Below are 22917 nucleotides of genomic sequence, written 5' to 3'. Positions count from 1 at the left end.
CCCCCCCCCCCAGATAATTGCTTACTAAAGGTGTTTACTAAAGATTATAAAATGCACTATGTATGCAGTGTATAAAGTCTGTAAAACTGAGAAAACATTCCCATGGAGAGGGCATAGACACATGGAGCTGAATTGTGTTCAAATGTGAAAATGAAATGTAAAAAATAACATTTAAAATGCTAAAAAAAAACTTACAAAATGAAAAAGCTTACAGTTAATATTAGTTTTATTTAGTTTTATAATGCAAGGACAAGGACAATCATGTCTTATCAGACTTCTGAGCTGTAGCATACTTTTATATAATCACATACTCCTATATAAAATGAAAAAAAAAAGTCAAATGACAATTTTATACTGATTTCAAACTGAAGGCTGTAACAGCTTTCATATAAGAAGAGATTTTTTTTATTCTTGCCTACAGATGTGGTAGATACTGTAAGTTTTTTGAATGAACATTCAAACTACAGGCATCCATGGCACATAAATGAAAGGCTTGCCGTTTGAATGTTAAAACGTATTACATTATTTGACAGATGAAATAGGCCTAGTTGCATAGTTGCATAGGTGCAAATAGTTGCATTTGAATACTTATTATTAATAAATAATAATGAGATTAAGAAAAAAAAAATAGTCATATAAACGAGTCATATAAACGATAAAACTTTTTTTTTTGTAAACATGACAATTTTATGCATATTTCCTTTCTTTTTAACCCCCGTCTCAACATCTGGTATCTACTGTACTGAAACACACACATTGAGATATTGAGTTTGCTTACATTTTTGTGCGACTAAACAGCGCCACCGCCTGTAAGCATTTAACGATCTGTGTGTGTTTGAGGTTTATGGATTCAGAATAAGGAAATAAGTAGCTATTGTTTGACTTTACCCTCCCCTTTATTGCCTGTTTTATACCTTTATTATTAATTGCGAAATTTAAAGACAAAAATAATGAGAATTCATAAAATTTTCATATACTCAAATAAACGACAAAAAAATGATAAAATAAAATAATGAAAAATTAAGTGGGAAAGATAAGGCTGGGGATTTGTGTACTTTAATGTATAAAATGTATCATACAAGAAATGTATGTGTGTGTGTGTGTGTGTGTGTGTGTGTGTTTTAACGATCTGTGTGTGTTTGAGGTTTATGGATTCAGAATAAGGAAATAAGTAGCTATTGTTTGACTTTACCCTCCCCTTTATTGCCTGTTTTATACCTTTATTATTAATTGCGAAATTTAAAGACAAAAATAATGAGAATTCATAAAATTTTCATATACTCAAATAAACGACAAAAAAATGATAAAATAAAATAATGAAAAATTAAGTGGGAAAGATAAGGCTGGGGATTTGTGTACTTTAATGTATAAAATGTATCATACAAGAAATGTATGTGTGTGTGTGTGTGTGTGTGTGTGTGTGTGTGTGTGTGTATAGTATAGATATAGGATTAGGTAATTACATTTTTCAGGTTCTCAAATCAAATGACATCGGTATTTATTTTTACATTTACATTTTTTTATTTTTAATTAATTCATTAATCAATTTAATTGTAGTTTCGCTTGGTGTACGCATAATGATGAAGCAAATTATGGTGAAAATAAGGATTTTTATCATGTATGTGGGTGTGTGTTTGATGCGTCCTTCCTATTTCTTCATTGGCTGCGTTCCACTTCGCTTTTAGACACACACTGGCGAACTTCCCTAAGCACTTCCCCTCGGGGGAATCCCCACTGCCATTTTGAAATGCGTTGACCGGGGATGCGAGTCTACTTCACACTTGAGGCAGCTCCTCCACATACCACAATGCAACACAATTGTGACGTCACCGCAGATCTAATTTACCCACACCCCAAACAACTCTACGATATTTGAATTACTTTTAAATTATTTTAAACAGCCCAAACATACCTATATACTCCAAAGCGGATTCCAATTGATCAAGAACTTATCGTGCAGCGTAATCAATGACGTACCTCCAAGTCAACGAGAGGGAGGGAAGTTAGCGAAGGAAGGGCACAAAAAAAGCGAAGTGAAACGCAGCCAGTCTCTTTACAGCCAGCCAGTGAACCGGAAATCGGTAGAAGTGCGCCATCATGGATAGGCCTACAGCATAGGCGGGATAGGAGGAGGCAGGTGCATACTTTGTGAAAGTCTTTTGTATGAAAACACCCGTCGCACGTATATGAACATACATTACATTTCAAGTCATGAATTAAATGTTTTGGGTGAGTTTTTGCAGACATGCAATAGTGTTCTGATGTTCCAGCAAACAGTTGTGACAATTGCACTTACAGTTTAGGCAGTGTTAAGACTGTTTCGAAAAATGTGCCAAAGTGATTGAGAAACACTGTAATTAGCATTACTATTAAAATAATAATATTATAGTTTTGATGCATGCTTCTATTTGAAATACAGTTGGTTATTTATTATTATTATTGATGATATTGTTGTTTGTTTGTTTAATATTGTGATCCAGTCTTTCTACAAACTATACAGTTATCTAGAATGTCACTGCATGGTGTTGCAAGATTTTATACTTCTGGTCACACACACAGTTTTTCTCTTGACCATAGGTGTTATTAAATGCCATCTCAAAACATTTTAACAGGTTAAAATAAATGCATGAATTTATTTTACGTTGGATATTAACGTTGTATTTCTATTCTGGAGTATTTGTGGAGAATGTTTTCCTTGAAAATATATTGGATGATGCATCATCAACTTGTGTTAAAGTCATGTTTTAGTTTTCTACAATTTAGAGGTAAATCCACATCTGTTCATCCCCATTTTCTGTTTTACTGAGCATCCCAGCTGTCATATGATTTTTGCAGATGTTGTATAATTACAACTATATATGTTCTGCTTTAAAAAAAAACAAAAACAATAATTATTATTAACAATTAAGAACATATATGTTCAGGCTCACCCCTCTCTACATCTGACATGCAGGTGGATGAATTGTTTGACGTGAGGCGCAGGAGATTGAAATGTAATTCCAGCCTGACTCACTGCGCGCCGCTGCTCTACGCCATCTGCTCATTGGTTCAAAAGTGGAGCAGCAAGGAAATATGGCCAGTAGTGGAATATAGCTTATGCATTTTAAAAACATAATGCAAAATACGGTGACATAACCCGCCCTGTGAGTTCAAACTGTACTAAACCTACAAGAATAACTTCAATAAATGTATCATGTCTATTCAATTCACTCTCGGAGTGGAAATCGTTCCCACCTTTCCCCAGGACCTGACTCTGAAAAAAACATTAAGCAGATTTGTTTCAGGTAGAACTTTTTCATAGTTTGCTGTATTGTTTCATAGTTTCATATTGTGTAGTAGGCTTATAGAGAGAGTGAGCAGGAATAGGTCAGAGGAATATAGCTGGAAAAATATGGGTTATGATCAGGCAAGTGCTAGCACCCGCTTTAATATTGGAAAAGTATTCCAGCGCTGGATAAACGTCAGAGAGCGGGAAGGCCTGAAAACAGACACCGGGGTTGCTTTATATTTGCTCCACACGTGAGGAAAATTGGTTTTGCTATGTTTCACATAACCAATATATGCTGTTGTTGTAATGTTAGTAACAGGCGAGCTGTCTGATGCGCGATCTGTTAGTCTTTGCCTGTGTTGCATGAATTTGGGGGCAGAGCAATGAAGGGAGGTGTGTGTTTTTTTCGGGGTTCAATTTCAAATATCAAAAGTGTTTCTGAAATCATCGAGCAATAAGTCTTCTCTGGTCAATTAGCCTATAAATAAGTTTTAAATTTTAACATTTTTTACAGCGCTGTACATTCTAATGTCAGTAAACTTTACTTTGCCAGTTTACATTTTCAATTGTAAGTTGGAGAAGGAATAGGGTATCGTTGTTGATATTTTGGTCCAGTTTTGTATTCTCATCAATGTAGTTATTAATATGGAATTAACTTCTAAATATATGTTAATTCTCAAGGCAGTTTATTTCACTTCAAACATAAAATGGCATTTCTATTTATGAGATAGAGTAGTGCGTGTCGCTGTCCATGGTCCTGCACAGTGAGTCTGGCTTTGAGTATTTATTATGATGCAGCTGTATTGTATACCGTTGTGGCATATTTGAAACTACATTACAGGAATTTGTGTTCTTGAGCATTGCTAAAGTATAGCACATTGAGGCAGGTCGTTTTGTGAAGTAATTTAGTTAATGTAATTTTCTTCATCCTGTCAAATGATATATTGTTTTCATTTAACTCGCGCATTGTCGCTGTTCGGCAGCAAAACGAGAAATATATTGTGATCTGCTCTCCTCCGCCATATTCGTTATGTCATGTGTAGGGTTTCCAGCTTGCCTTTTTATAAATCGTCGACAGTTATTCATTTTCTGATCGTTTGTACTTCTGCCTCATGCTTCAGATTTAATGTAGGCCCACGTTTACTTTTAAACACTGAGCTGTGATATGAAATCAAAAGATGTTGCGCTTCTTCTAAAGATATGAAATTGAAAAGTTGCAGACATTCCCAGCACGAATCTCCCTCCAAGTTATGCAGTAAATCTGTTGTGGATTATCCTGGATGGACTGATGAGAAAATGAGTGATTAGTTTCAGGTAAGGTTAATGATATGTTTATTTAATGCAATGGTGTAAATTTGAAAATGTGCATTTTCTATAAGAGAATGCGTTCATTGCTTTTGTTTTTGTACAGAAAACGGCCTAAAATGCTTTCTTTCTTTATTTCTTTCTTTTCCCTCTGTGCTTTTGTATACATGTATGAATACTTTGGGAGTATGTTAGTTCTGAAATTTAGCCTACATTGCTAACTACTTTAAGTACTTGATCTGTCTTTTATTCACAATTTGCAATCATGACACTCATGTGTGCCTTATTGATTTGAGCACAATTTTACTTTAAGTTTTCCCATGACTGGCTGATACTTTTGTTTCAGAGTGATTAAAATAGAAGAGAGAGAAATATAGAGAAGTAATTGTTCAGTTTTGAATGAATACACGTTGAAGTTTTTTGAGCAATTGGATATTTTCGTTTTCCTTTTCATTTTGTTTTTAAAACATTAAGCTACGCGTCCATATCCAGTTAAAGGCCTTGTCTCGTCTCACCTTGTCGATAGCAAAATGTATGCGCATTTAAATGTTTTATCAGGTGCATGTTTTATATTCCTGGCTTTGGTAGCTTTCACTCAAGCACAAGACTTCAAAAATGTAAAATGACTTTAATAGAAGCCTTTAATAAGCCTCTATCGGTTTTTGCTTTTTAATGATCTAGCACTATATATAGCCATGTTGTTGTTTTTATATCACCATCATATAATCAAGTGTTCTCCTTCACTATAAATAAGTTGTGAACGTTATGCAGTTTCAGTTATTCAGTTTAACTCACAGTGTCGCTGTTCACCAGTAAAATCATTTCATTTCATATTGTACTTTACTCCACCCTGTTCCTGATGTCATGTTCAGGGCTTCCAGCTCACATCGTAGGAAAAATCGTAGACATTGTGACTCTCCAATCTTTTTTAGCATCTCATTTCCTAAATGTAGTTCACACCTATGTTGATTTCATATCAAGTCATTTTTGTTTTCTTTTTCCCCGATATGAATGTTAGAGGCATCGGTGTTGCTGGTGAGATGTTTGGCCTTTTGTTCTTCGTGCTGATGGCGCACACCGCTTATGGAGACGTGAGCTATTCTTTCAGGACGCAGCGGGACATTTCTGAATCTGACAGCATGAAACAGAACCTCATTGTGTCCGTGAGAGATAACGGACAGCCCCCTCTCTCAGCCACGTGCGCATTGTATTTACTTATATCAGATAACTTGGCTGAAGTCCCAGAACTGAAAGACATGTCTCGTGACGAGAGCAGCTCCAAACTGACGTTTTATTTGATCATCGCGCTGGTGTCCGTTTCCACTTTCTTCCTGACCTTCATCATCATCATCCTGGCCGTGAGGTTTTGTCGCAGGAGAAAGCCCAGACTGTTGTTTGATGGAGCTGTAGCCATTCCCAGCGCGTATCTCCCTCCAAATTACGCAGAGGTGGAGGGCGCGGGAACTCTCCGCAGCGCTTACAATTATGACGCATACCTGACCACGGGCTCGCGCACTAGTGACTTCAAGTTCATCAGATCTTATAATGAGGGCACGCTGACTGCTGACCTGACTCTGAAGACTCAGTCTGCTGTGGATGATCTTGAAGGGCTTGATGCAGCAATGAGTGATTCGTTTCAGGTAGGACTTGAGTATTACTTTAAAAATAATTTAGTGTATTTAATTTGTTTAAATGTAATATTTGTGTTTTCAATTGATTGCTTTCTTTGGCAATGTTCTTTTTTCTGAGCAGTTCACGTGTCTCTTTCAAATGCTTGATTGTAGACACATGAACAGGGTCAGTTTGGAGTTAGAAAATATTGATCGTATATTGAAATATTGAAAATTATTTTTTTCACACTTTTTCTGGTCATGTATGAGGTAGTTCTTTTTTGCCACTCTTTTGGACTTATTTTGGAGTCAAGCTGTAAAAGTTATTTGTTAGTGATCATTTAAAGATTTCAAGGACATCTGTCTCTTTCTTTTGACTAATGCTTTTGTCACGCTCGTTAAAACATTTCATCAGTCGTCAGTATATGTGTCCTTGTAGAGTCTGCCATTTGTAATTGTCTGCGATAAAATATTGCTATTTAAGCAGTTTTACTTATCTATTTATGTCATCTTTCTGTGCAGTTAGTTTAGAATGAGAATTAAGTTCATATGTGAGTAACATTATCTTGAGAGAAATCTTTTAAACGTTCTTTTAATCTGATTGGAAATGGCATAGGACAGGTTTTCCGTGTTGCTGTCCATGGTGCTGCACTGCCATTTACTACTTGTTTGACTATTTTGTTTGTATAGATCTCTATCCTTCCTTGTTTGTTTGTTTGTTTGTTTGATTGGTTGATTGATTGAATTTGAATAACACACATACTGTGTGTTACTTCTTTATCTCTTGCACTTAAGAGAATGTTGCTGCTGGCTTTAGTTTTGCTACACAATTACATAACAATAAAATAATTTGCTGAACACAACACGCGTTCTTTATATGTTCTAACAATTAATTCTGTCTGATAAGAATGTCATGCAGTTTCTTATTTTAACTCATAGTGTCGCTGTTCACCTGCAAAACAATGTGTGTTTTCAGTACACATTTCTCCACCCTGTTTATGATGTCATACGCAGGGCTTCAAGCTCCTCTTGTTGTAGAAAATCGTCGACGGCGACTGATTGCCTGATGTCGTGTACTTTTCTCATTTTTTTCTGATTTTTTACTTTTTTTTTTTCAATTGCATCATTTTTTTTTATTGCTGGATTTAATTTTTGTTTACTATCTGAAGCACTACAAAGGTTTCGCGTTGCTGGTGAGATGTTTGGCTTTTTGTTCTTCGTGCTGATGGCGCACACCGCTTATGGAGACGTGAGTTATTCTTTTAAGGAGGAGATGAAACGCGGATCTGTAATTGGAAATATAGCAAAGGATCTCGGACTCGATGTGAACAGACTGCCATCTCGTAAGGCTCGAATTGATACTGAAGGTAACAGAAAACGATACTGCGACATTAATCTGAATACTGGAGAACTGACCGTAGCAGAGAGAATCGACAGAGAGAGGCGCGCTCCCTGGTCTCCAAGGTGATCGTCGTGGACGCGGATTCTGGCCAGAACGCGTGGCTCTCGTATCACATTATTAAAGCAACCGATCCGGGACTTTTCACTATCGGTGTCCACAGCGGAGAGATCAGGACGCAGAGGGACATTTCTGAATCTGACAGCATGAAGCAGAACCTCATTGTGTCCGTGAGAGATAATGGACAGCCCCCTCTCTCAGCCACATGCGCATTGTATTTACTTATATCAGATAACTTGGCTGAAGTCCCAGAACTGAAAGACATGTCTCGTGACGAGAGCAGCTCCAAACTGACGTTTTATTTGATCATCGCGCTGGTGTCCGTTTCCACTTTCTTCCTGACCTTCATCATCATCATCCTGGCCGTGAGGTTTTGTCGCAGAAGAAAGCCCAGACTGTTGTTTGATGGAGCTGTAGCCATTCCCAGCGCGTATCTCCCTCCGAATTACGCAGAGGTGGAGGGCGCGGGAACTCTCCGCAGCACTTACAATTATGACGCATACCTGACCACGGGCTCGCGCACTAGTGACTTCAAGTTCATCAGATCTTATAATGAGGGCACGCTGACTGCTGACCTGACTCTGAAGACTCAGTCTGCTGTGGATGATCTTGAAGGGCTCGATGCGGAAATTAGCGATTCGTTTCAGGTAGGAGTTACCAAGTCTTTCTTTTTAAAATGCACTTTATTATTTGACTTACAGATTATGTGTTTGTCTTTTAAATTTACTTTTTTCTTTGGCAGCAGACTCTGTTAACGAAATATTTGGGGTCTTTCATGTGTTTTATTGCAAACAAGTGAGTGCCGTTTTGAAGTCAGAGAAGTACCTGAGTTAAGATGTATTTATCCATCCATCCATCCATCCATCCATCCATCCTTCCTTCCTTCCTTCCTTCCTTCCTTCCTTCCTTCCTTCGTCAGGTAGCCAGTTGTAAGTCATGGGGCATACTGCACGAATCTATGCGTTTTTACTTGTTTTGTATTCTTTTTCACATTAGCTATTTTGGATTCTAAGAGGTTGCATTTGTTTGGTGATGTTTAGAGGAAAGTAATCAAATTTGTCTCATTTTGTTAACTAATCATCACGTTTATTTTAGCAATTTTGGTATGGTCATTTTGGGTGTTCGTATGGATTCTGATATTTTTCATTGAATCAGTTCTAAAATGTTGATATTTTAAGTAGATTTATGTTTCTTTGATCCTTGTCTCCTTACTCCTTTATATGCTGATAATTTATAAATGGAATTAAACTCAGATGTCAGTAACATTCCATTCAGTGAAATATTGCAAACGTCTTTTTAGTCGACTTGGTAGTGACATAGGGCAGGATTTATTTGGCTGTCTGTGGTGCTGTACTGGCATTTGGTCGTAGTCTTTGTTTTCTTTTTTCCTTTTACATTATAATAGCTCGTACCACTCTATCTTGCCATGGCTTTCTTTCAATACCTTTCATCATGTGTTCGTGTTTCTCTCTCACTCTTCAGAGAATGTTGCTGCTGGCTTTTGTTTTGCTGAATGATGTTAAATGTACAGCGCGTGTTCTCTGTATGATCCTATTCCGAGATTTAATCCTGTCAGAAATGTCAATATTATGCAGTTTCTTTATTGTGACTCATAGTGTCGCTGTTCACCTGCAAAACCATGTGTGTCTTCAATAGACATCTCTCCACCCTGCTTATGATGTCATACACTGGATTTCAAGCTCGTCTTGTTAGAGAAATCGTCGACGGTGACAGAAGAATTGTATATCAGGGATTGAGTTTAGATTTCTAAATTCATTCGTACATTAATGTTTTCGTTTACATGTTAATAGATGTATTTCTGGATTTAATTTTTGATCAACTTGTCAAGCATTCCAAAGGTTTTTTTTTTCTTGCTGTAGAAATGTTTGGCCTTTTGTTCTTCGTACTGATGGCTCACACCGCTTATGGAGACGTGAGCTATTCTTTTCCGGAGGAGACGAAACGCGGATCTGTGATTGGAAATATCGCAAAAGATGTTGGGCTCGATGTGAACAGACTTTCATCTGGTAATGCGCGCATTGATACGGAAGGAAACAGAAAACGATACTGTGCCATTAATCTGAATACTGGAGAACTGATCGTAGCAGAGAGAATCGACAGAGAGGGGCTTTGTGGAAAGAAAGCTTCGTGTGTTATAAAACAGGAGCTCGTTCTGGAAAATCCTTTAGAGCTGCATCGCTTTATTCTCAATATTGAGGACATAAATGATAATTCACCTACATTCAAACAAACTTTAATAAATTTCGAAATAAGGGAATCAGCAGACAAAGCTTCTCGTTATTTATTAGATGAGGCCCATGATGCGGATATTGGTATGAATGCAGTGCAGTCATATAAACTTGACAGCAATGCACACTTCCTTTTAAACGTAGTTACTCGGGAAAATGGAAGGAAATATGGAGAGCTTGTATTGGATAAAGAGTTGGATCGTGAGAAGCAGAAAGAGGTGACATTAATTCTCACTGCGGTAGACGGCGGGACTCCACCGACATCAGGTACTGTAGCCATACACATCACTGTGCTGGATGCTAATGATAATGCTCCAGTCTTTAGTCAGGCCGTTTATAAAGTCAGTCTGCCTGAAAGTGTTCTCGCTATCGCTTGAATGCGGCTCATGACGAAGATATAGGACAGAATGCAGTTCAGAGATACGATCTACAGAAAAATTATAACTTTAAACTCACAATCAGTTCAAATGTAGATGGAGAAAAGAATTTGGAATTATTACTAGATAAAGAGTTAGATCGCGAACAGAAAAATGAAGTAACATTCATTCTCACTGCTGTAGACGGCGGGACTCCACCGAGATCAGGTACTGTAGCCATACACATCACTGTGCTGGATGCTAATGATAATGCTCCAGTCTTTAGTCAGGCCGTTTATAAAGTCAGTCTGCCTGAAAGTTCTCCTGTAGATACTGTAGTGGTGACAGTAAGTGCATCAGATGTTGACGAAGGACATAATGGAGAGGTGACGTATGAATTTGGACATTTATCTGAAACCCACCAGAAAACATTTTCGCTGGATGCATTGTCTGGTGAGATTAAACTAACGGGGCTTCTTGATTATGAAGAAGAAAGCTCAGTTGAATTGCCAGTTCAAGCTAAAGATGGCCAAGGGTTAGCCCGTTATTCTACTGTGGTAATTGAAGTTGTTGATCTCAACGATAATGCCCCTTTAATTATGGTTATATCTCTTAAAATCCCGATTCCCGAGAATGCGTTACCCGGTACAGAGGTTGGCATCATTTTTCCACTTTCTTCCTGACCTTCATCATCATCATCCTGGCCGTGAGGTTTTGTCGCAGGAGAAAGCCCAGACTGTTGTTTGATGGAGCTGTAGCCATTCCCAGCGCGTATCTCCCTCCAAATTACGCAGAGGTGGAGGGCGCGGGAACTCTCCGCAGCGCTTACAATTATGACGCATACCTGACCACGGGCTCGCGCACTAGTGACTTCAAGTTCATCAGATCTTATAATGAGGGCACGCTGACTGCTGACCTGACTCTGAAGACTCAGTCTGCTGTGGATGATCTTGAAGGACTTGATGCGGATATGAGCGATTCGTTTCAGGTAGGACTTGTGTATTACTTTAAAAAAATAATTTGGTGGAAATTTAATATTTGTGTTTTCAATTGACTGCTGCATTTGACAATGTTCTTTTTTTATTAACAGTTCACGTGAATCTTTAAAATGCTTGATTGTAGACACATGAACAGGGTCAGTTTGGAGTTAGAAAATATTGATCGTATATTGAAATATTGAAAGTGACTTTTCTTTTTTACACTTTTTCTGGTCATGTATGAGGTAATTCTTTTTTGCAACTCTTTTTGACTTATTTTGAAGTCTAGCTCTATAAGTTTTGTTAGTGATCATTTAAAGATTTCGAGGACATCTGTCTCATTCTTTTGACTAATGCTTTTGTCACGCTCGTTAAAAGATTTCATCAGTCGTCAGTATTTGTTTCCTTACAGAGTCTGCCATTTGTAATTGTCTGCGATAAAATATTGCTATTTAAGCAGTTTTACTTTTCTATGTATACGTCGTCTTTCGTTGCAGTTAGTTTAGAATGAGAATTAAGTTCATATGTGAGTAACATTATCTTGAGAGAAATCGTTTAAACGTTCTTTTAATCTGATTGGAAATGGCATAGGACAGGTTTTCCGTGTTGCTGTCCATGGTGCTGCACTGCCATTTACTACTTGTTTGACTATTTTGTTTGTATAGATCTCTATCCTTCCTTCCTTGTTTGTTTGGTTGATTGATTTGGAATAACATACATACTGTGGTCTTCTTTATCTCTTGCACTTAAGAGAATGTTGCTGCTGGCTTTAGTTTTGCTACACAGTTACATAACAATAAAATTATTTGCTAAATACATCACGCGTTCTTTATATGTTCTAACACTTAATTCTGTCTGATAAGAATTTCATGCAGTTTCTTGTTTTAACTCATAGTGTCGCTGTTCACCTGCAAAACAATGTGTGTTTTCAGTACACATTTCTCCACCGTTTATGATGTCATACGCAGGGCTTCAAGCTCCTCTCGTTACAGAAAATCGTCGACAGCGACTGATTGCCTGATATACCTAGTGTAGTCCTCTCGATTTTTCTGAATTTAAGTTTACATTTGTCGTCTTGTACATTTTCATTGTTTTGTTGTTGGATTTAATTTTTGTTTGCTATCTGAAGCACTACAAAGGTTTCGCGTTGCTGGTGAGATGTTTGGCTTTTTGTTCTTCGTGCTGATGGCGCACACCGCTTATGGAGACGTGAGCTATTCTTTTACGGAGGAAATGAAACGCGGTTCTGTAATTGGAAATATAGCAAAGGATCTCGGACTCGATGTGAACAAAGGATCTCGGGCTCGATGTGAACAGACTGTCATCTCGAAAAGCGCGGATTGATACTGAAGGTAACAGAAAACGATACTGCGACATTAATCTGAATACTGGAGAACTGACCGTAGCAGAGAGAATCGACAGAGAGGAGATTTGTTGAAAGAAAGCCTTATGTGTCATAAATCAGGAGCTTGTCCTTGAAAGCCCTCTAGAACTGCATCGCTTCATTATAAATATTGAAGAAATAAATGATAATTCACCACAGTTCACAGAGAATGTGGTTACATTCGAAATACAGGAATCAGCAGTCAAAGGATCTCGCTACTTATTAGATGAGGCCCATGATGCCGATATTGGTCTTAATTCTGTGCAATCATATACACTTCAAAACAATGAACACTTTATTCTTAAATTTACTTATATCAGATAACTTGGCTGAAGTCCCAGAACTGAAAGACATGTCTCGTGACGAGAGCAGCTCCAAACTGACGTTTTATTTGATCATCGCGCTGGTGTCCGTTTCCACTTTCTTCCTGACCTTCATCATCATCATCCTGGCCGTGAGGTTTTGTCGCAGGAGAAAGCCCAGACTGTTGTTTGATGGAGCTGTAGCCATTCCCAGCGCGTATCTCCCTCCAAATTACGCAGAGGTGGAGGGCGCGGGAACTCTCCGCAGCGCTTACAATTATGACGCATACCTGACCACGGGCTCGCGCACTAGTGACTTCAAGTTCATCAGATCTTATAATGAGGGCACGCTGACTGCTGACCTGACTCTGAAGACTCAATCTGCTGTGGATGATCTAGAAGGGCTTGATGCGGAAATGAACGATTCAGGTAGGAATACTGTTTTCTTTTAATGATTTGATTAACAGATTTAATAGATTTGTTTTTTGAAAAATCTTACGTGGCTCAGTCTCATTTGTTTGTACATGAATATTTTAGAGGATCAGTTTGATGTCTAATAAGTAGCTAATTTAAGTAGTGTTTTATATATTTTGCACTGGTTCTCTTTGCAGAAGTATTGTACATCACCCGCGATTTAAGCTTAGTAGAAAAGGCATATTTATTTTTGCTGTCCATGGTGCTGTGCAGGCACTCAGTATCTGTTGCTGCAGGGATTTGCCCTTGCATTGTGGGTCTACATACAATCTTTTTTTCTCTATCGCTCAAATAAATGGTCTTTAATTGAGTTTGTACTCTTAAATCCTACGAGAACGACTCGTTGTGCCAGACCCTTGATATTAAGTTATTTCATGTGCATCAAAATGTCCAAGTTATATCCAAGTTTTGCTATTTGTTAGAGCTACTGGAGTTAGTGAACTTTTAATGTTTCTTGATTTGACTGCTTTCATTGACAGCAGTCTCTTTAGAATAGCAAGATAATGTGGCTCATCCAAAGAACATTTCTGAATTTCAGTTTAAAGTCTGAATAGTAGTTCAATTATAGTCCAATGAATTTATTTTTTTCTTTCTGTATGGTCAGTCTTAAGTCATGTTTCGCGAGTCATGTATTTGAGTTATTATTTTTTTTTTCTACGCTATAGCTAATGTTTTGGATTCAGAGAGCTTACAGTTAGCCTCTTTGTTGAAGAACTTTACAAATGAATAAATCTGAAATCTGGCTCGTGCTGTTGACTAGCCGTTTTGTCAAACACATTTTAACGTTTTTGTCTTACATCAGTTTGTTTGTATATGGATTCGGATTTATGTAATCGAATTAAAAAAAAATGTTGCTGTTTTTGTAATTTTGCCTTTTTCTTATCGATGTCTCTTTTATGTGAATTTTGTCTTATAAAAACATTTAAATTCCGATGTCAGTTCAGTAATTTGTAAGCGACCTTTTAGTCGGAATAGATATAGCACAGAGCAGGTTTTCCTGTTGCTGTCTATGGTGTTGCCCGGGCAGTTACTCTTGGTGTTTGTGTTTTTTTCTTTTAGACTCTGTAGGCCTCTTTATCGCGTTTTTTTTTTTTTTTTTTTAAAGTACCATAAATCCTGTGGTTTTTATTATCTCCCACTCATCAGTGAATGTCACTGCTTGGTTTTTGCTTCACAAAATAATTTTAGGTATATACCAAGTTCGGTGTATGTTACAGGACATAACCCTGTCAGAGATATGTACATCATGCAATTTCTTAATTTTAGCTCATGGTGTCGCTGTTCACCTGCGAAACCATGTGTGCATTCAGTTCACATCTCCCCACCCTGCTTGTGATGTCATGCATAGGGCTTCAGCTTGTCTCGTTATAGAAAATCATCGACGTTGACTGCCTCATATGCTGTACTTCTGTTTGCTTCTCTAAAATTAGATTTGCATCTGTTTTCTTTTTATGTGTTTAGCGTTGTGTTGCTGGATTTAATTTCTTAGGGATTTTAAAGGTTCTGAGTTGCTGGTGAGATGTTTGGTCTTTTGTTCTTCTTGCTGATGTCGCACACCGCTTATGGAGACGTAAGCTATTCTTTTCCGGAGGAGATGAAACGCGGATCTGTGATTGGAAATATAGCAAAGGATCTCGGGCTCGATGTGAACAGACTGTCATCTCGTAAGGCTCGCATTGATACTGAAGGTAACAGAAAACGATACTGTGACATTAATCTGAATACTGGAGAACTGACCGTAGCAGAGAGAATCGACAGAGAGGAGATTTGCGGGGACAGGCTTTCATGTGTTTTAAAATTTGAGGTCATGCTAGAAGATCCATTAGAGCTGCACCGTGTTTCAGTTCAAATCCAGGATATAAACGACAATTCGCCCGTTTTCTCAAAGGAGTTGATCACATTTGAAATCGGGGAGTCTGCTGAAAGAGGCTCTCGCTATCGTTTGAATGTGGCTCATGATGCTGATATAGGACATAATGCAATTCAGAGATACAGTCTACAGAAGAATGACAATTTTCAACTGAGTATAAATTCAAATGTAGACGGAGAAAAAAAAATCGAATTACTGCTAGAAAAAAAGTTGGATCGTGAGCAGCAGCAGGAGGTAAAATTAATTCTTACTGCGGTAGACGGCGGGACTCCACCGAGATCAGGTACTGTAGCCATACACATCACTGTGCTGGATGCTAATGATAATGCTCCAGTCTTTAGTCAGGATATCTATAAAGTCAGTCTGCCTGAAAATTCTCCTGTAGATACTTTAGTGGTGACAGTGAGCGCTACTGATGCTGACGAGGGACAAAATGGAGAAGTGGCGTATGAGTTCAGTCGTATCTCTGATAGAGCTAGAAAGCTTTTTTATTTGAATCCAAATACAGGTGAAATTCGGATTACAGGTGCACTTGATTTCGAGGACGAAGCCGTTTACGAAATATTTGTTGAAGGAAAAGATGGATTTGGTTTATCCAGTGATGTTAAAGTTGTGATAGAACTTGCAGATGTTAATGACAATGCTCCTGAGATACGAGTGAAATCTTTGCGTAGCCCTATTCCCGAGAATGCGTTACCCGGTACAGAGGTTGGCATCATTAATGTGCAGGACAGAGACTCTGACAATAATGGACAGGTGCACTGCTCCATTCAGCAAAACGTCCCGTTTAAACTCGTTCCTTATTCTTTCAGGACGCAGCGGGACATTTCTGAATCTGACAGCATGAAACAGAACCTCATTGTGTCCGTGAGAGATAACGGACAGCCCTCTCTCTCAGCCACGTGCGCATTGTATTTACTTATATCAGATAACTTGGCTGAAGTCCCAGAACTGAAAGACATGTCTCGTGACGAGAGCAGCTCCAAACTGACGTTTTATTTGATCATCGCGCTGGTGTCCGTTTCCACTTTCTTCCTGACCTTCATCATCATCATCCTGGCCGTGAGGTTTTGTCGCAGGAGAAAGCCCAGACTGTTGTTTGATGGAGCTGTAGCCATTCCCAGCGCGTATCTCCCTCCAAATTACGCAGAGGTGGAGGGCGCGGGAACTCTCCGCAGCGCTTACAATTATGACGCATACCTGACCACGGGCTCGCGCACTAGTGACTTCAAGTTCATCAGATCTTATAATGAGGGCACGCTGACTGCTGACCTGACTCTGAAGACTCAGTCTGCTGTGGATGATCTTGAAGGACTTGATGCGGACATGAGCGATTCGTTTCAGGTAGGATTAGCAAAATTATTTTTTTAATTTATTTTTAATAGTTTGGTTTTAGAGATTTAATGTGTGTTTGTGCTATATTAAAATGTATTTTTATATAATAATCAATTTTTATTTAATTTTGTCTTATTTTATATATTTATTGCACGTTGTTCCAGAAATGTTAATCTGTTACCGAAAGATAATGTTATGTGCGCGAAGATAAAGGCGAGTCATGTGATCTCACGAAATATGCATCACTAAGAAGGTTCTATACATTTTTATTTACTGCCTTGCTTTCTTCTCTTATTGTCTGCTATGTGAACATGTTTAAAAGAGCTTTACATACTTATTATTTTTAAATGGCAGTTTACTGGAATACGAAATTTAGTAGGAATGGCATACTTTTGTTTGCTGTCCGTGGTTCAGCACCGTGTATGATATAGGTCTCTTATACTATATAGGTTTGCTTGCTTGTGTTTTTTACGGATTGATTTTATACATGATTGAGCTTGTTTTCTCTTCACATCTTTAGAGAATGTTTGGTTGTGCCAGGCCTTTTGATATTGTGAAGCAACTTAATTTGCAACAGAAGTGTTATTCATGTTTTGGCGTTTAATGTCAGACATATGAAAGTTAACTACATTCAGTAATGTGAGTTGTCTTTTACAGGTGAGTTCTTTATAAAATTGTTATATTTTGTGTTCTTGTGATTTTTGAAGGACATTTTCTGCTCACGTTTGAGCAATTGTAAGTCAAATGTTTTACGAGTCGCTTATTTTAACATTTTGTGTGACATCCGTGTGTCAGTATATAGTTTATGCAGTTTGTAATTAAATCTTTGAGGAAATGTTGGTATTTAAAAAAAGTAATTTAGCGTTTTTCTCGCCAATTTCTCTTTTATTCGGGTTGAAAATAGAATAAAGGTTTTTCATGTGGCTGCCCATGGTGCTGCACTGCCATTCACTTTTGGTGTTTTTTATTGTATTTTGCTCCTATAAAGTTGATCTCTTAACTTTCTATACCGCCATGGCTTTATTTTATTTTATTTATTTATTTAAATACTGAAAAATACTGTGATCATGTTTATCTCCCACTTGTTGGACATAATTATATTGGCTCTTGTTTTTAAAAATAATTCAAACTATATAACAGACAATCCTGTCAGAGATATGAACATTATGCAGTTTTTTATTTTAACTCATCGTGTCGCTGTTCACCTGCAAAACTGCGTGTCTTCAGTACAGTCTCCACCCTGCTTGTGATGTCAAACACAGGGCTTAGATCTCGTCTCGTTTTAGAAAATTGTCGATGGTGGCTTTTATACTGTACTTCTTCCTAATTTCTCAGTTTAGATTTACATTTGTTTTCTTTTACATGTCGTATCGTATTATTTTTACGTATCGCTGTGTTGCTGGGTTTAATTTTACGCATTTGAAAGGTTCGGTGTTGCTGCTGAGATGTTTGGTCTTTTGTTCTTCGTGCTGATGGCGCACACCGCCTATGGAGACGTGAGCTATTCTTTCCCGGAGGAAATGAAACGCGGATCTGTAATTGGAAATATAGCAAAGGATCTCGGACTCGATGTGAACAGACTGTCATCTAGTAAGGCTCGCATTGATACTGAAGGTAACAGAAAACGATACTGTGACATTAATCTGAGTACTGGGGAACTGATCGTAGCAGAGAGAATCGACAGAGAGGAGATTTGCGGGGACAGGCTTTCATGTGTTTTAAAATTTGAGGTCATGCTAGAAGATCCATTAGAGCTGCACCGTGTTTCAGTTCAAATCCAGGATATAAACGGCAATTCGCCCGTTTTCTCAAAGGATTTGATTACATTTGAAATCGGGGAGTCTTCTCTTAGAGGTACTCGCTATCGCTTGAATGCGGCTCATGACGAAGATATAGGACAGAATGCAGTTCAGAGATACGATCTACAGAAAAATTATAACTTTAAACTCACAATCAGTTCAAATGTAGATGGAGAAAAGAATTTGGAATTATTACTAGATAAAGAGTTAGATCGCGAACAGAAAAATGAAGTAACATTCATTCTCACTGCTAAGTCAGTCTGCCTGAAAATTCTCCTCTAGATACTGTAGTGGTGACAGTGAGCGCTACTGATGCTGACGAGGGACAAAATGGAGAAGTGACATATGAGTTCAGTCGTATCTCTGACAAAGCCAAAAACCTGTTTTCATTAGATCCAAATACAGGTGCCATTCGAGTTACGGGTTCACTAGATTATGAGGACGAAATTGTTTATGAATTACGCATTGAAGGGAAAGATGGATTTGGTTTATCCGGTGATGCTAAAGTTGTGATAGAACTTGCAGATGTTAATGACAATGCTCCTGAGATACAATTGAAATCTTTGCGTAGCCCTATTCCCGAGAATGCGTTACCCGGTACAGAGGTTGGCATCATTAATGTGCAGGACAGAGACTCTGAGAATAACGGACAGGTGCTCTGCTCCATTCAGCAAAACGTCCCGTTTAAACTCATACCTTCAATCAAAAAAATATTATTCTCTGGTGACCACAGGTGAATTAGACCGCGAGACTTTCTTCCTGACCTTCATCATCATCATCCTGGCCGTGAGGTTTTGTCGCAGGAGAAAGCCCAGACTGTTGTTTGATGGAGCTGTAGCCATTCCCAGCGCGTATCTCCCTCCAAATTACGCAGAGGTGGAGGGCGCGGGAACTCTCCGCAGCGCTTACAATTATGACGCATACCTGACCACGGGCTCGCGCACTAGTGACTTCAAGTTCATCAGATCTTATAATGAGGGCACGCTGACTGCTGACCTGACTCTGAAGACTCAGTCTGCTGTGGATGATCTTGAAGGACTTGATGCGGAAGTGAACAATTCGTTTCAGGTAGGACAAACAAACAAATGAATGAATATATATGGGGTTTACAGATTTTTGCTTTTATTTGCCAAAGCTTCTTTTGGTGAAAAGATTGCGTGACCTAACGACAAGTTCAGCAGTCTTGTCAAGGAGAATTTTCCTAGAATATTATCAGTTACGTAATTATCATTTTTGGAACCCTGTGTAATTAAAACACATTATCATAGACATTATGTGGTCCAGGATAAACTCATTAAATGTGATCCCACGCAATGTCGATCATTGTCCACTCTCCGCTGTGGACACACATTTTTTTTTATCCATCCCGTTGTCTGTTATGTGAGATCATTTAATAAAATGCTTTAAATTCTTACTTCATTGTAAACCCTAGTTCACTGGCATAGTACATTTAGTAGAAAGGGCATATTTATATTAGCTGTCCATGGTGCTGTACAGGCCTGGTTCTTTCCTGTTGATGTTTTGCTTTTATGTAGGTCTGTATACAGTCGTGTTTTTTATGAGTATAGATGTTATAGAAATTGAGCTGGTTTCTCTTTTTATATCCTCAGAGAATGTTTGATAGTTCTAGGACCTTTGATATCGTGAAGTCATTTCATTTTTAACAAAAGTGTTATATTAAATTTTTGACATTTAATGTCAGACCTAAAAGAGTTTATGGATAAGCTATATTCAGAAATATAAGTTGTGTTTTACACGTATTCGTTATGACATGGTTACATTTGTGGTCTTGTGGTTTTGAAGGACTTGATGCTGACATGGGTGCTGCTTTTCGAGTAGAATTAAGTTGGTTTTTTTTTCTCTAACCTTACAGATTAAATAAGTATCTTTATTTTAATGGACTGCTTTCATTGACAACATTCTCTTAAAGATTTTGAAGCTCATTTTGAAGGCTAAGAAGTAGCTTGTTCTCTTTATAAGTTATCTTTCGATTTTTTTCTGGTCATGTTTGAGCAATTTTAAGTCATAAATACTGTTTCACGAGTTTGATTTTTTTTCGTTGCTAGCTAAATAATCATTAATATAAATGATGTAGAAGTGACTGGCCCTTTTTCTGTTTACAAACTGTCAATGAGAGAAGTTTATCTGCCATGATAAATGCCAAATACAATGTCCTCTCTAGCTATTTTTTTAATTCTAAAAGTTTAAAGCTGTTTGATGATTTTTTTCTTTTAAGAATGGAAATCTGATATGTCTCGTTCTGTTGTCTAACAGTTCTTTAAAACTGATTTTATTTTTGTGACATCAGTATGTCTCTCTACATGGATTCTGCAGTTTGTAACTGAATCTGAGACAAAACGCTACTCTAAGTAGTGTAACGTCTTTCTCATCGGTGTCTACTTTGTGAAATTGGCTTATATAAGCAGTTCCGTATGTCAGCAACTTTTTAAACGCCCTTTACGTCGGATTAGAACTGTCATAAAACAGGTTTTCCAGTTTCTGTCCATGGTGCTGCACTGTCATATTTGTTTTTGTTTTTTTGTTTTTTTTTGGGGGGGGGGGGTATACTATAAATATTGTGGTCGTGTTTATCTCCCACTCATCAGGGAATGTTGCTGCCGGCTGCTGTTTCGCTAAACGATTTTAACTACAGTATATAGCCCATTTTTGGGGGGGGGGGGGTATACTATAAATATTGTGGTCGTGTTTATCTCCCACTCATCAGGGAATGTTGCTGCCGGCTGCTGTTTCGCTAAACGATTTTAACTACAGTATATAGCCCACACATAACCCTGTCAGAAATATGAACATTGTGCAGTTTCTTGTTTTAACTCATAGTGTCGCTGTTCACCTGAAAAACAATGTGTGTCTTCAGTACACATCTCTCCACCCTGCTTGTGATGTCATACACGGGGCTTTCAACTCATGTGTTTATATTTTATCATGATATTATCTACGTCTATTCTAAACTTGATTTTATGCTTATTTTCCTGTACATGGTAATCATTAGGTTACGGGATTAAATTTTTGCTTAATGTCTGAAGAATTCCAAAGGTTCTGTGTTAATGCTGAGATGTTTGGCCTTTTGTTCTTCGTGCTGATGGCGCACACCGCTTATGGAGACGTGAGCTATTCTTTCCCGGAGGAGATGAAACGCGGATCTGTGATTGGAAATATAGCAAAGGATCTCGGACTCGATGTGAACAGACTGTCATCTCGTAAGGCTCGAATTGATACTGAAGGTAACAGAAAACGATACTGCGACATTAATCTGAATACTGGAGAACTGACCGTAGCAGAGAGAATCGACAGAGAGGAGATTTGTGGAAAGAAAGCTTCATGCATTCTTAAACAAGAGCTTGTGCTGGAAAACCCTTTAGAGCTGCACCGCTTCGTTCTCAATATTGAAGACATGAATGATAATTCACCACAGTTCAAACAAAGTGTAATAAAATTCGAAATACAGGAATCAGCAGGCAAAGGTTATCGTTACTTATTAGACGAGGCCCACGATGCGGATATTGGTATGAATTCAGTACAATCATATACACTTCAAAACAACGACCAATTTGTTCTTAATGTACTAACTCGTGCAAATGGAAGAAAATATGGTGAGCTCCTTCTCAATAAAGAATTAGATCGTGAGCAGCAGAAAGAGGTGACATTAATTCTCACTGCGGTAGACGGCGGGACTCCACCGAGATCAGGTACTGTAGCCATACACATCACTGTGCTGGATGCTAATGATAATGCTCCAGTCTTTAGTCAGGATATCTATAAAGTCAGTCTGCCTGAAAATTCTCCTGTAGATACTTTAGTGGTGACAGTGAGCGCTACTGATGCTGACGAGGGACAAAATGGAGAAGTGACATATGAATTTGGTCATTTGTCCGAGCGCCTTCTGGAAATATTTTCTCTCGATTCGTTGTCTGGGGAGATTAAACTAACAGGGCCAATTGATTATGAAGAGGAAAGTTCAATTGAGCTGCCGATTCAAGCCAAAGACGGTCAGGGGTCAGCCAGTCATTGCTCTGTATTAATAGATATCGTTGATGTCAATGATAACGCCCCTGTAATCGTAATTAATTCTCTTAACAGTCCTGTTCCTGAGAATGCGTTACCCGGTACAGAGGTTGGTCTGACTCTGAAGACTCAGTCTGCTGTGGATGATCTTGAAGGGCTTGATGCGGAAATGAGCGACTCGTTTCAGGTAGGACTAACGAGCTCTGTTTTTTACAATTATTCAATGGCCTTAATTCAACGTGAAATTGTGTTCTAATTTTATCGCTTTGACAGGTTCTGTTCTCGAAAATGATCACGTGACTTATTTACATTCATACACTAAGGTCTGAAATGTAGTTACATTAAAAAGTGTTTCATACATATTCGTATATTCATACATCGTTATGTTTCACACACACACACACACACACACACACACACACACAGGTTTGTTTTTATGGTTTATGGGGACTCTCCATAGGCATAATGGTTTTTATACTGTACAAACCGTATTTTCTATTGCCCTA

The 22917-nt window shown here is 38.1% G+C and overlaps 1 protein-coding gene and 1 pseudogene across 1 annotated transcript; both read left to right on the top strand.

Moving 5' to 3' along the window:
• Positions 1-5580: 5580 nt before the first annotated feature.
• On the top strand, positions 5581-17261 carry LOC107655641 (protocadherin beta-5-like). Its single transcript, XM_016443204.1, has 5 exons — positions 5581-6213; positions 7516-7526; positions 7593-7757; positions 16067-16598; positions 17247-17261. Exons 1-5 carry the CDS (start codon positions 5581-5583, stop codon positions 17259-17261), a joined length of 1356 nt encoding a protein of 451 aa, XP_016298690.1.
• Positions 17262-18024: 763 nt separating this feature from the next.
• LOC107655639 (protocadherin gamma-A2-like) overlaps positions 18025-22917 on the top strand; it is a 12044-nt pseudogene continuing 7151 nt past the window's right edge.

The sequence above is a fragment of the Sinocyclocheilus anshuiensis genome, unplaced genomic scaffold (assembly GCF_001515605.1).
Source record: "Sinocyclocheilus anshuiensis isolate Anshui unplaced genomic scaffold, SAMN03320099.WGS_v1.1 scaffold1008, whole genome shotgun sequence".
Classification (NCBI taxonomy): Eukaryota; Metazoa; Chordata; class Actinopteri; order Cypriniformes; family Cyprinidae; genus Sinocyclocheilus; species Sinocyclocheilus anshuiensis.
The sequence above is the reverse complement of the archived record's forward strand: the minus strand, read 5'-3'. Positions and strand labels throughout refer to the sequence as shown.